The following is a 13660-nucleotide window of genomic DNA, read 5'->3' on the forward strand; positions in this document are numbered from 1 at the left end:
AGCCGACATAATCAACACTGCTTCCTGCACACAAGTCTACAGGGTGTCCTGTCTCTCTAGCTTAGGACCTGATAACATAACCATTGAGCTATTTCCTCAGCTTCTCTCCAACTTGGTTTGTTTTATTCATTTATTTATTTATTTTTATCAGAACACTACTAAATTCTGGCTTCTGGTAGTACTAGGGATTGCCTGAGACCTCTGGTGCTGGTGCCTCAGGCAGGAAAGCCTATTTGCATAACTGCTACAATCCTTCCCAAGCCCTCCAATTTGGTTCAAAGAGTAATCTTTGCATGCCACACACATTGGAAGTACGCTAGGGTGGGGCATGAGATGGAGGTCTTGGACAAGAGACCACCATCTGGTCTTTAAAGGGCTTTAGCAAGGTCTTGAGTACAGTACTGACTTTGGTACAGACATTTCTCTAGAGCAGAAAAACTCTGAGGAAGTTTTTTTGTTTGTTTGTTTTTGGTGGAGGGGGGACAGGCATCTACTTTTTATACTTTTAGTAGTAATATTTAAATAGCTACAACATTCCAGCAGGGAAAAAAGAATTCTACAGCCCCTTCTAAACACACATGCACACATACACACACAGTTAAAAAAAAATGCAATCTCAGACGTAATAAAAAAGTAAAAATTAGAGAAAAGTCATCCTCTATCGATTCTATTATGGCCAAGGGCTGCTTAATGAGGGTATTCAGTGTGTGTGTGTGTGTGTGTGTGTGTGTGTGTGTGTGTGTGTGTGAGAGAGAGAGAGAGAGAGAGAGAGAGAGAGAGAGAGATGGTGTGCGAGCAAGTTGATACACACTGCTAGCGAGGTTGTAATAGGCGCAATCTTTCTGGAAGGTAATTTGACATTTTATATATCGCCTGCCTTAAAATAGTTGCAACCTTTGACTCAGTAATTCCACTTCCAGGAATCTATTCTAAGGAAATCGCCAGAGAAGTGGTCAAAGGTATAAGCACACAGATACTTATCCCTGCATTATTTATAAAGGGGAAAATGCAAAAACAAACGATTAGTCCAGCCACAAGAAAATGGAAAAAACAAATCATGGCACATAAATATAACAGGTGGCGAGGCAGCCTTTTATATTGGGTTTGGACACATCTTCAGAAAACTATTCATTACTTGCGTTGAGCGGGAAGAATCAAGATACTGATATGTATTTGGTGTGATCCCAATTTTATTTAAATATATGCCTACATATATTGAAACACATTTATTATCTATACTGTCATATAAATGGAGGCAAATGCTCTAAAGCAGCGTATCTTAAAGTGAATAACTCTAGAGGGTGGGCTGTATGTGTCTTATTCTCTTTTCTAACTGTGGCTGCATTTTCTAAATGCTTGATAATGAGCAGGAGTTGGACCAGGTGGGTGGTGGTGGTTGTTGTTGTTATTGGGATCAAAGGCTAGGGGTATACTCTACCCTTAAAAAATGTACTCTTATTAGTGATTTAATATTGATTTACAAACCTATAAGATAACAGGGATATAATTCCCACATAGTTCCCACCAGAGAGATCTGTGTCACCATCCCCTCCATTGGAAACTGCTGTAGTTAGTTCTCCCAAGGTCAAATATGGGTTGACTTTATACCTACCACTATCTGTCTATGTCTATATATGTATATATTTGCACATTTTTCCTCTGGTCCTGCCTTCACTTCTTTTGTAAGTCACACCTACACCTATTGCTACTTCTGAGGATCCTCCCTTTTTCTTCCCTCTCTCTTCTCTCAGATAAGAGAAAGAGTATCTGACTTCCTCTAGTATTTTCCAGATTCACCTATCTTTCAGTGATGATATAAAAACAAGATTCCTGGTGACAGATACTTTGGGTCTTGGTAGAAATGGAGTTCAGAGCCCTTTGGTCATCTTTTCCTAACATTTCTCCCCCTCTGGGAGGATGGGCCAGAAAATGTGGGGGGGGGGGGCGGGGGGGTTGCGGAAGGTGGGAAATCTGGCGTCTATGATTGTTTCTCCACTGGACATGGGCACTGGCAGCTTAATCCTTACCAGGCCAGGGGGTTAACAATAACCCCTAGAGCAGGAGTTCTATGACCCTGCTCCCCTCAGCAACACCTGCCTTCTCCAAGGACTCTGGTTGGAAGGTAGTTCCATAGTGTCACCTGCCCTCTCTCTGAGCCCAATGCCCACATTAGCCAGGCACCTCAGGCACAGTCTTCATTCTCTTCTCCTTCCATCACGGTTTGCCGGGCCCCCTCTCCAGAGTGCAGTCTTGCAGGAAGTGGTTTTGACTGTGCCTGTGGTGACCATGATGGACCCACTCCTCAACCTCTGGCTCAGGTTGCTAGCAGGAGCCCCACTCATGGTTGTTCCCTTGTGGATATGCCTGGCTGCCCCACCCCCAGCTCTGCCCTAACCCTGTGGCTCTGAGGTCAGGCCTGTAAGAGAGTGATCTTGTGGTTCCTTGAGTTCCTCTGTGATGGCAGCACAGGGACACAGGAAGGAAAGTGACTTTTGGCTCAGATAAAGGCCCAGTCAGAACATCAGCAGGAGCTATAAGCTTGGAAGTGACTCAGATGTTCAACAACACAGGAGTGGCTAAGAAAGTCATGGTATAGATATACAACGGAATACTACTTGGGTATTAAAAATGATTGCCTTATCTACTTGACCTCACCATGGATGGAACTTGAAGACATCATGTTAAGTGAGATAAGCCAAAAAGAGAAGGGCAAATACCAGATAGTCTCAGTCACAGATGAAACTTGGGAAACAAAGAGAAAAAAGGGAAAACACAAACTGAAACCTGGACTGTGTTTGGGGATATGGCATCAAAGCAAAGGACTCTGGGGAAGGAGAGAAAGGGATGAAACTGTGGGATGTCTGGGTCCTGGTAGATGATGGTGGAAAAAGAACCTAAGTTATGCAGATACCTGTCATTAAGAGATAAGAGAATGAACCCATGTATCAGCAACTGTATTGAATTCCATAAAACATCCCTTGCCCCCAATAAAAATTTAAGAAGGAGGGGGAGTCACAGCCATCAATGAGCACTAACTTAAGGATTTACCCTGCTTAACCCTAGAAATACCAATTGGGCAGATTAAGAAAACTGAGGTTCAGAGAGGTGAGGTGCATTGCCAAGGTCCGCCTGCTTGGAGGTGAAGACTGGAGACATAAGCTTGACTGGAACACCTGCTTCCATGTGAACTAACAAGTTTTCTAGATTCAATCAATGCGGGGCCAGTACCGGGCCAACCATCAAATCCTGTGATCTATTTGTTTTAAATAAACACAGAGAAGCAGAGACAGAGTGAAAGAGATCATAGCAATGAAATTTCCTTCAACGTGGTGGAAGTCAGGCTTGAACCTGCATATAGTCAATGATCCAGGTGAGCTATTTCATGTATCTTCCCTATGAACTATTAGAATGGTCAAAAAAGTGATTCCACAGAGACATGGTATTCCCCCAGGGTATTCCAATACTAGGGTGGAAGTGAGGGCTGGTGTCAGGTCCTGAAGAGTGACTAGACTGGACTTTCCAGGCAGGTCCAAAGAGGTCTTCTAGAAAGAGTCAACAGCCATCAGAATGACTTGGAAGTGAGAGTGAGCCAGGGCTGGGCCACGAGATACCACAAGGAGTCTACACAGCTGTCAGCAAGGCTCCTGGAAAGGTTGTCTGATCCCCCAGGAACAATCTGTCACAGGAGGAAGAGACTGAGGCTGAGCTGTTAGCTGTCCCTAAGTAGCAGCATTCTCTGCCCCACTGCCCTCTGTACTGAGGAGGAAACACATGTGGTGGCTGCACATTCCCTACCTTTTGTGCATGACCTTGCCTACTTTGTCTCTGTAGCAAAGAGAGAATGTTGGGAACTGCCAGTCAAGACAGATAAGAGATTCATCTTTGGGGCCAGGTGGTCCCCACCTGCAGGGGGGACCTGAGTGGTGAAGTAGAGCTGCTGGTGTCTCTCTGTCTCTCTCCCTTTCTACCTCTCCCTCCTACCTCAATTTCTTTCTGTCTCTATTCAGTAATAATAAATAAAATGTAAAAAAGAGAGAGAGTTTCATCACTGGGGATCTCTGGTGATATCAATCAGAGGAGAAACAGTTTATGTGCATCAGAACATATCCCTCTATGCTGAGGCTTCCCCTGCAGGGGACATGCCTCCTCCTGCCCTCACCTCCAAGGTCAAGCCAGCTAAGGGCTCACAGTGTCTCGGCAGCTGCCAATTCCCGCCTCTGGACAAAGGAGTGATATGTGGGTGACAGCTGGGTATTACACATGATGGAGGGTCAAGGGGACCATTCCACCTTTGGACAATTCTTTGCCTTTTGATATCCTGAAATTTCCAACTCATTAGAATAAAGTGACAAAGATAGGGGATGGATGGTGATGCAACTGGTTGAGTGGGCATATTACAATGTGCAAGGAGCCAGGTTCAATCCCCTACTCCCCACCTGCAGTGGGAGAAACTCAACAAGCTGTAGAGCAGTGCTGCGGGTGTCTCCCTGTCTTTCTATCTCTTCCTTTTCTATGGTTTTCTCTCGTTTTGTCCCTAACCAATAAATAAATAAAATATCTCTTTAAAAGTGATGGAGATAATTCAAGTCTCCCTACAACACAGATTGCCTCTGATTTGTCAGCTTCTGAGTCAAGGATGGAGGTTAACTACAAGGGCGAAGTCAGGTGTCCTTGGATCTGTAGTGTCCGTGATGGCACCAGAACAGAGGGCTGACCTCAAAGCAGGAAGTTCTGCCTGTATTCTGAGAGTACCAGACATGCCAGTGGCAACATAAGAGGAAAATCACTGCCCCTGAGTGTGAATAATAGGCCCAGGGTCTTTTTTTTTTTTGGTCCCACTGACTGTGGGGACAGCAAAGAGAGTTGAGCAAGAAGGGCCAGACCCCTTGCATGCTATCTCCCTATCTTAGTCTTCTCTCCTGTTCCCTCCCCCTTCTAGAATCATCCATTTGCTCTCTGCCACACCCCACTCCACAGCTTGTATTCCCTTTCCATCCAAACTAAGCAGCAAGGATGAAGGGCTGGGCAAACAGTGAGCATGGGTAAGTGATAGAAGTGTCTCATCACCCACCCTACTAGGGAAAGAGAGAGGCAGACTGGGAGTATGGATTGACCAGTCAACACCCATGTTCAGCTGGGAAGCAATTACAGAAGCCAGACCTTCCACCTTCTGCAACCCACAATGACCTTGGGTGTTAGTATGTTTCTGGATTCTGCTTGTGAAGCCTTCTGTTTTTATCATCACATTGGGTTCGCTTGAGATGTGTTCTGTTTGCATGTCCACTGTTGGCTAGGCACCCCCCTGCCTCTGGGACATTTGGTTTAGTCCTCGCTGGTTCGGGCTTTTTCCTTCTCTCTATCATAGTATTTCCTTTGTTCCTGACTCTTCCGCCAGAGGACAGAGATGCAGGGCAGAATTGTGTTGTGATTAGAAGAGATTAGTTTTTTGAACTACATCCCTGTTCGTGAATAAAGATTGAACTGTGTTCTCAGCTCAGTTATGAGCTCTCTGTCTCCCACCCATGAAGCAAGTCCATACTCCCAGAGGGTAAAGAATGGGAAAGCTATCAGGGGAGGGCATGGGATACAGAGATCTGGTGGTGGGAATTGTGTGGAGTTGTACCTCTCCTATCCTACAGTTTTGTTAATGTCTCCTTTTTAAAATAAATAAATAAATAAATAAATAAATAAATAAATAAATAAATAAATGAAGTGTCTCATCACAGGGCTGGGAGTATGGATCGACCTGTCAACACCCATGTTCAGCGGGGAAGCAATTACAGAAGCCAGACCTCCCACCTTCTGTACCCCATAATGATTCTGGGTCCATGCTCCCAGAGGGATAAAGAGCAGGAAAAATGTCAAGGGAGGGGATGGGCTACAGAGTTCTGGTGGTGGGAATTGTGTGAAATTGTACCCCTCGTACCCTATGGTCTTGTAAATATTTTCATTTTATAAATAAATTAATTAAGTAAGTGTCTCAGCAAGGGACCAGGTTGTGGTGCACCTGGTTAAACATTCACATTACAAGGACGCGGGTTCAAGCCCCTGATCCCCACCTGCAGGGGGAAGCTTCATGAGTGGTGAAGCAGGGCTTCAGGTGTTTCTCTGTGTCTCTCCCACTTCCCTCTTAGTTTCTGTCTGTCTCTATGCAATAAATAAATAAAGATAATTTTAAAAGTTATATCAGTATATAAAAAATAAGTATCTCATCTTTGACAGGGAGCAGCTCTACAGGACCTCAGAAACCAGACACTGGGGTTTGGGCCAAGATGGGGAACCCTGAGGTGCGCCATCAGTTCCAAGAGCAGCAGAACTCTCCGGGGGTGTCTGGGAGACACAGTCCCCCTTACTGGGCTGTGCTGAAGCAATGTTCTTCTCCCTGTGGCAGGGCCCCCAGGAATCATATGTCAGCACCTTGAGATTCTGGGTTATTATAGCTGGGAGGCCAATGCTCTGTCACAAAGAAGGAGAATGCCCTTCTATGCATAGGTGTCGTTCTCCAGCAAAGAATTCTCTAGAGGTTCTTAGAGAGAGCTGTATCCTCCAAGGAATGAAGTCACCCTGTCCCAGATCAGATGGGGGTGGACAGAGTGTCTCTGGGAGTAGAGAGATGCCTGGACAATTTCCAGGACCCCAAGGACTTCCAATAATCGTGGTTCTTGAAGGCTGGGTGGTGGCACATCTGGTTAAATGCACATGTCACAATGTACAAGGACCCAGGTTCAAGCCCCCAGTCCCCACCTGCAAGGGGGGTTGCTTCATAGGCGGTGAAGCAGGTCTGCAGGTGTCTATCTTTCTCTCCTCCTCTCTGTCTTCCTCTCTGCTCTTGATTTCTCTCTGTCCTATTCAACAACAACAATAGCAACAACAACAACAACAACAAGGGAAACAAAATGGAAAAATGGCCTCCAGGAGCAATGAATTCATAGTGCAGGCACTGAGTCCCTAGTGATAACCCTGGAGCCACTGCAGAATACTGTGCCCCAGTATGGTTCCGTAGCCCCCATGGCCACTTGGGCGATTCCAAATTATATTCCTCCATGAGGATAATTTCTGGAACCATCCGTTCCACCCCGGTTCCATGGCTGCCAGTTCTTAGCAACATCGCCCGCCAGATATTCGTCGGGATGCGGCATCATCTAAGTTCATTTCCCACGTCTACGCTCGACCGGACCTACCAATATACGCGGATATCTTCGCCCACCCTGTCCAACGCTTGACGTCTCATCACCCAATCTGGTCCCCTACGCCTACACTGAACTTCTCTGTTCCAGTCTCTTGGAAACAGAGTTGGCAGTCAGCTGAGGTAAAGAACAAACACCTCATCACAGACCCCTGCAAGCGTCAACCCGGCTTTGACCTAGCACGTTATGATTGGGCCCTCCTCAATCGCTATCGAACAGGCCATGGCCGGTGCACCGCTATGTTCCACCGCTGGGGAGCCAGAGACGACCTGACCTACCCCTGCAGCCACAGACTATGACCCACATAGTCAATGACTGCCACCTCTCCAGATTCAAAGGAGGTCTCGAAACTTTACATCAGGCTCAACCTGACGCTGTTGACTGGCTACGGAAGAAGGGCAAACGCTAGAAGAAGAAACCCTGGAGCCAAAAAAAAAAAAAATACAACTATATATTTTTTAAAAAATCAAGAGGGAAGAGGGTGGCCTAGAATCTGGATCCTTGCACTGGTTTTTGCACTTCACACTATGTGAGCTTAACCTGCTGCGCTACCACCCACCCACCCCACCCCAGCCCTGTAGTTCTTTTTTTTTTTAATGATTTATTTATTAATGATAGACAGAGAAAGCAAGTCATGACTCTGCTACACTGGATGCTGGGAATTAAAAGAGAGACCTCATGCTTGCAAGTCCAACACTTTATCCACTGCGCCACCTCCCAGGCCACTATTTTATATCTTTCTTTTAAAAATAATCTATTTAGGGGGTTGGGTGGTAGCACAGTGGGTTAAGCGCACATGGCACAAAGTGCAAGGACCAGCATAAGAATGATATTTAATAGATAAATAGATAGATGATAGATAGATAGATAGATAGATAGATAAATAAATAGGTAGATAGATAGATAGACAGATAAGGAACCAGAGCATCACTATGGTACATGGGCTGCTGGGGACTGAAAGAAGGATTTTATGTTTCTGAGTTCAGTACCCTACTCAATCTGCCGCCTCCTAGATCCCCAATAATCTGTTCTCAGCCCAGCCATCTAAAGGATTTCAAGGGTGAGCCAGATTATGCGGCTGAGCAGAAGAATAAGACTCACTGTGGAAGGGGACCAGCCAACCCCTCTCAGCCCCAACCCCTACTGTCTGGGGACTGCAGCTCAGCACTGCTGGGAGCCAGTGACTTTGCCTTCCATCAGATGCCCAGTGGGCAAGGGGGCAGCAAGACACCATTAGCATGGAAAGGCCCTCAGAGCAAGAGGGTACGACAGCGTAACCTCCTGCCCCCCCACCTCCATCTCTGACTTATTACTTCACCTCTCCCTTTTCACCTTTCAAACAAGGTAGGGGGTGGGCTGAAGAGTTGATAGCCCAGTATAGTTCTGGGCACATACTTCAGCTTGTTTGTGGACCTAGGTTTGAGCCACCACATGAAAGCGTCACATAAAGGGAAAACTTCATGAGTGGTGAGGCAGCACTGTGCTGTCTCTCCTTCTCTGCCACTCTTTCCCTCTCTGTCTCTCACCTTCTGTCTGGGATTTAAAAAAAAAAAAAAAAAAGAGTCCACCAGGAGTGGTGGAATTGTACAGACCTGAAAATCACTGAAGTCCTGGTAGCAAAACAACAATAATAAAATGAATGAATGAATGAATGAATGAATGAATGAATGAATAGGTAGAGGTAAGAGGGCAGGTGGGCCTTGCAGAGTCCTTGCTATGCACCATGAGAAAGGGCAAATGGCTTGTGGGCATTCATGTGGGCAGTGCATAGCAGAGCCAGGATTGGAACCCAGTGGGCATTGGGGACTCTAAGACCCATGCAGGGAAATGGGGTCACTCCACTCCAAGTCCAGGAGGGGCCCAGAGCACAGGTGTCTGTTTGCTGGGCTTTCACCCTCCGTGGACACTGCAACCAGGATTCTGACTTTGGCTAGGTGGGCCCATTGTGCCCAGGACCACTGTGCAGATGTCTCTGTAAACACTCCTATCACCTCCAGCCAAAGGTCCCTCTGTTGATGGCCAGGCAGGCCAGGACCTGCTAAAAATAGCCAGGCTCTCCAGTCCAGTCCCTGCCTGGGCCCTAGCGTCCTCCTCCCCTCCCCCTTCCCTAGTGGCCACGAGCCAAACCTCTAGAAGAAACAAAGATGTCAACATGTCAGGCCAGGGTGGCTGTGGGTGGTTGAGTAGATCCCCAGCAAGCATGTTGCAGTCCATAAAAAGGTGTGTGTTGGGCAGGAGGGGGGAGACTCTGGTTTCAGCACCCCTCATCTCCCTCTTACAGGTAGAGCTGCCACCTCCAAAGGCAACCTGGGAAATAGGAGGTCAACCCCAAAAGTATAATCTCTCCCCACTTTGCAGTCCAGTGTGGACACCCTGTCCATGTGCCATGTGTCATGGTCCTTTCACCACTGAAAGCAGTGTACTAGCAGTGATTTTTGCAGGAGGGTTGGCTGAGGGTACCCCTAGGTCTCTGACCCTGGATATCTGGAGCTGATTAAGGGTCCTAGAGTTGAGTCAAGTGGAACCGGTTCTGGCCAGGTCGTACAGAGTTTGTATGAGGGGTGGGGATGGGGGTGGGGAGAGTGTCTGATTCTAATATCCCTCATCTGCCTCTTACAGGGGAAGCTACCTCTTTCCATTCACCTGGGAATGAGATAGGCCAACTCCAAAAATGCAGTCTCTCCTCATCTTGCAATTAAATGTGAACTCCCTGTCCATGTGCTAGTTGTCTTGTTCCTAATTTTCACTGCTGATAGCAGTGTGCTGGCTGTGACTTTGCAGAAGGACTTGCTCAGGGAGCCCCTGGGTCCCCCACCTCAGAGAGCCAGGGCTGAGAAGGGTCCTGGTCAGGCTCAGGGCCCCCCCCCCAGAATATCTGGGTCCTGTCCTGTTCCTGATTGTTACTGCTGATAGCAATGTACTGACATTGGCTTTTGCAGGAGGACCCATTCAGGGCACCCTTGGGTCCCCTATCCTGGAGATCCAGGGCTGAGAGAAGGGTCCTGGAGCAAGGTCCGGGGCAGGGGAGAGGGGTCCCCAGAATATCTGCGTCCTGTCTCTCATAGCAGTGAGCTGGCAGTAACTTTTGCACTCAGGGCACCCCCGGGTCCCCCACCCCGGAGATTCAGGGCTGAGAAGGTGTCCTGGAGCTAGGCCGAGTTCAGGGGTCTGGGGAAGAGCCGCGGTCTTGCAGGCGCGCAGGTCAGGGCTGGGCGGGGGATTTCCTTTCAAAGGTGACTTAGAGCCGCCCTGGGAGGGGAGCAGGCCCTAATGGCGTGTTTGGCAGAGTCAGCGAAACGCGGCCCGCTGCGGCCCGGGGTTGGGGAGCGCCCTCTCTCTCCCGCGCCGCCCGCCGCCCGCCGCGCCCCGGGCCATTCGCAGCGCAGGCAACCTCGCGAGCGGCCACGGCGCGCCCCGCCGGGAACCCGCAGCCATGGAGCTCCGCAAGGCCGACCCCGCCGTGGCCATCGACATGCTGCTCATCGTGCACTCGGAGAAGCGGCGCGCCGCGCATGGCTCGCACCCCGAGCGCCCGGCAGACGCGCCCGCGCCGCGCAGAGCAGGTAACCCGCAGCACCCCCAGATCCGGGCCGTCCGCAGGGGGGCGACCCCCTCGCCTCTCGCGCCCCTAGCGCCACTCGCAACCCCGGAGCCAGACAGCCTAGTCCCAGCAGCAACGCGCCGCCCCTGGGTGCAGGCCGGCCGCCGCTCCAAAGAACCTCGGGAGCCCTGGTTCCCCGACCGCCCCCGGGGCGCAGGACTGGCTGTGAGGAGGCCCATGGGGAAGGGTCCTGAGCCGCAGGCCAGCGCTCCCCCTCGCCGCCCCCCTGCAGGCCATCTTGCAGGCTAGCTACGTGCTGAGTCAGCTCTGACACAGGGAACTCCCTGGAGGGTGCCCTAATGTGGCTCAGGCAACTCCTAGCCTCAGTTTCCCCTATTGTTTTGTTGTTGTTGTTTGTTTGTTCTGTTTTGTTTTGAGCCCAGCCTCTCAGCATGGAAAGCATAAAAGGTGTGTGTGAGGGTGGGGATAGGGGGGAGTGGGGGGAGGGGGGAAGCATAATGGTTATGCAAAGAGACTCACATGCCTGAAGCTCCAAAGTCCCGGGTTCAATCTCCTGCAACACCATAAACCAGAGACAAGTAGTGCTCTGGTAGATAATAACAAATATTGGTGGGGGGGTGGTGGTAGGTAGCATAATAACTATGCAAAGAGACTTTCATGCGTGAAGCTACACGAAGTCCCAGGTTCAGTCCCCTATACCACCATAAGACAGAGGTGAGCAGTGCTCTGGTTAAAAAAAATTTTTTTTTAAATTATTGGGCTAGAGAAGACCGAATAATGGTTATGCAAAAGACTCATGCGCTAGGCTCCAAAGTACCAGGTTCAATGCCCACCCTACCCCACCACCACCACCACCATTAGCAATGCTGGGAAGGAAGGAAGGAAGGGAAAGGAAAGGAAAGGAAAGGAAAGGAAAGGAAAGGAAAGGAAAGGAAAGGAAAGGAAAGGAAAGGAAAGGAAAGGAAAGGAAAGGAAAGGAAAGGAAGGGAAGGGAGGAAGGAAGGGGGGAGGGAGGGAGGGAGGGAGGGAGGGAAGGAAGGAAGGAAGGAGGAGGGAGGGAGGGAAGGAAGGAAGGAAGGAAGGAGGAGGGAGGGAGTAAATGCACACGGGTTTGGAGGAGAGAGTTAGGCCTGCAATCTGCTTTGCAGACCAATTCATTCTTCTTGTTTAACTGATTTTCTAATTGAGAGTAGGTTGGAAAAACCAAGTGGTGTCTGTGCAAAGATTGTGGCAAGTGGTTCCCGGGCCTCTCTACTCTCCAGAGGACAGAGCAATACTAATAGGGAGTGAACAAGCCCCTCAGAAGACAGGGAACCTGGGGAGTCTGAGTTTATAGGTTAGCACTAAGGAGTCCTGGCTGAGGTTAGAGTGAGGGTGCCCCAGCTGAAAGTGCCCCAGTCTCTGAGCAGTCCTACTTGACAGCCCACACTGGAAGTTCTCTTAAAAAAAAAAAAAATTATTGTAGCCAGAGCACTGCTCCACTCTAATAATGGGGATTGAACCACCTCAGAACCTTGCATAATAAACCTTTTGCATTACCAATGTTGCAATTTCCCTGGCTTTGAAAATTATCTCTACTCCTGCTGGTTCCAGAGCTCTGTGGAGTCTGCTCCCTGGTCCTCTGAATTCCAGAACTGCTGTTAGTGCTAACCACTCACCTTCCACCTGCCAGGACATGGAAGGTTCTGGAGGGTTCAGCCTCCACCAGCCACTCAGGCTGAAGCTGCGTGCTAGCTTCTGGTGAACTCTTGGGGAGACAGGCAAAGGTGTTGAAAGAGATTCTGGAAAGTTTGAAACATTGGCCCTTTCCATCTAGGGAAGAGTGGGGAGCCAGCAATTATCAAGGTTCATCAACCTTATTTATTTATTTTCCCACCAGGATTGTTGCTGAGGCTCCACACCTGTACTTGACAGCCATTGTTCCTAGTGAACTCTCTCTCTCTCTCTCTCTTTTTTTTGTCTAAAGCTAGAGGCTGAGAGATAGAGAGATGAGAGATACCACAGAACTACTCTACCCCTCACAAAGCTTCCCCCATTAGCTGCTCCCATATTGTGGCCAGGAACTCAAACCCAGCTCCTCAAGCGTGGAAAATGTGTGTTTTCCTGGGTGAGCCATCTCTCTCCCCTGGGGTCTGTCCCAGGAGAAGGTGCACCCCTTCAGCTGTAATGAAGAAATCAGCAGAAACTACTGGGCCCTTGATAGAATGAGACAACGTGGACCAGCAAAATAGCTCACTTGGCTAGTGCATTGCTTTGCCATGTACACAGCCCAAGTTTGAAACTGGCCCCTACCACATTAATGGAAGCTTTGGTGCTGTGGTCTCTCTCTCTCCTCTGTTTCTCTCTCTCTCTCTCTCTCTCTCTCTCTCTCTCTCTCTCTCTCTCTCCTCTTTCTCTAAGAAAGAAAGAAGGAAAGAAATGAGAAAAAGAAAGAACTGTGCTACCACATGTTGTGGTCTGCAAGACCACTCCCCACCCCCGGCCATCCAGGGGCCTGAAGTCCTCATCACACACACACACACACACACACACACACACACACACACACACACACACCCTATCACATCTCTCCTAAAGCCTCTGACTCCAGAGAGAGCAAGAAGCCTCAGAAGTGACAGTGACAGCATGGGGGGAGGGCCCTCAACACCCAGCACAAGCCCCCCTTATCACATGCTCTGCAACTCAGGAAAGGGGGGCCTTGCTTGCTGACAGCTCTCCCCAAATACTTTATTCATGCTTGAGAGTCCAATGCCCTCCTCCTCTTCTTCTCTTCTTCCTCCTCCTTCTCCTCCTCCTCTGCCTCCTTTCCAAATACTTTCCTGACAGGGCATTCACCCAGAACCCATGACAGGAGAGGCCTGTGACATCTGTTCCCAACCTATTAGCTCTGCCCCCAAGCACAGGCAAGGGG

General features: G+C 49.0%; 1 protein-coding gene across 1 annotated transcript in view; it reads left to right on the plus strand.

Annotated features, from left to right (window-relative positions):
- The first annotated feature begins 10466 nt into the window (after positions 1 to 10466).
- Positions 10467 to 13660, plus strand: part of KY (kyphoscoliosis peptidase) — a 41449-nt gene continuing 38255 nt past the window's right edge. Inside the window, exon 1 of the mRNA XM_007521792.3 lies at positions 10467 to 10750. Coding sequence (XP_007521854.1) covers positions 10621 to 10750 — 130 coding nt within the window. The 5' untranslated portion in view covers positions 10467 to 10620. The remainder of the gene's footprint in view (positions 10751 to 13660) is intronic.

The sequence above is a fragment of the Erinaceus europaeus genome, chromosome 1 (assembly GCF_950295315.1).
Source record: "Erinaceus europaeus chromosome 1, mEriEur2.1, whole genome shotgun sequence".
NCBI classification, from domain to species: domain Eukaryota; kingdom Metazoa; phylum Chordata; class Mammalia; order Eulipotyphla; family Erinaceidae; genus Erinaceus; species Erinaceus europaeus.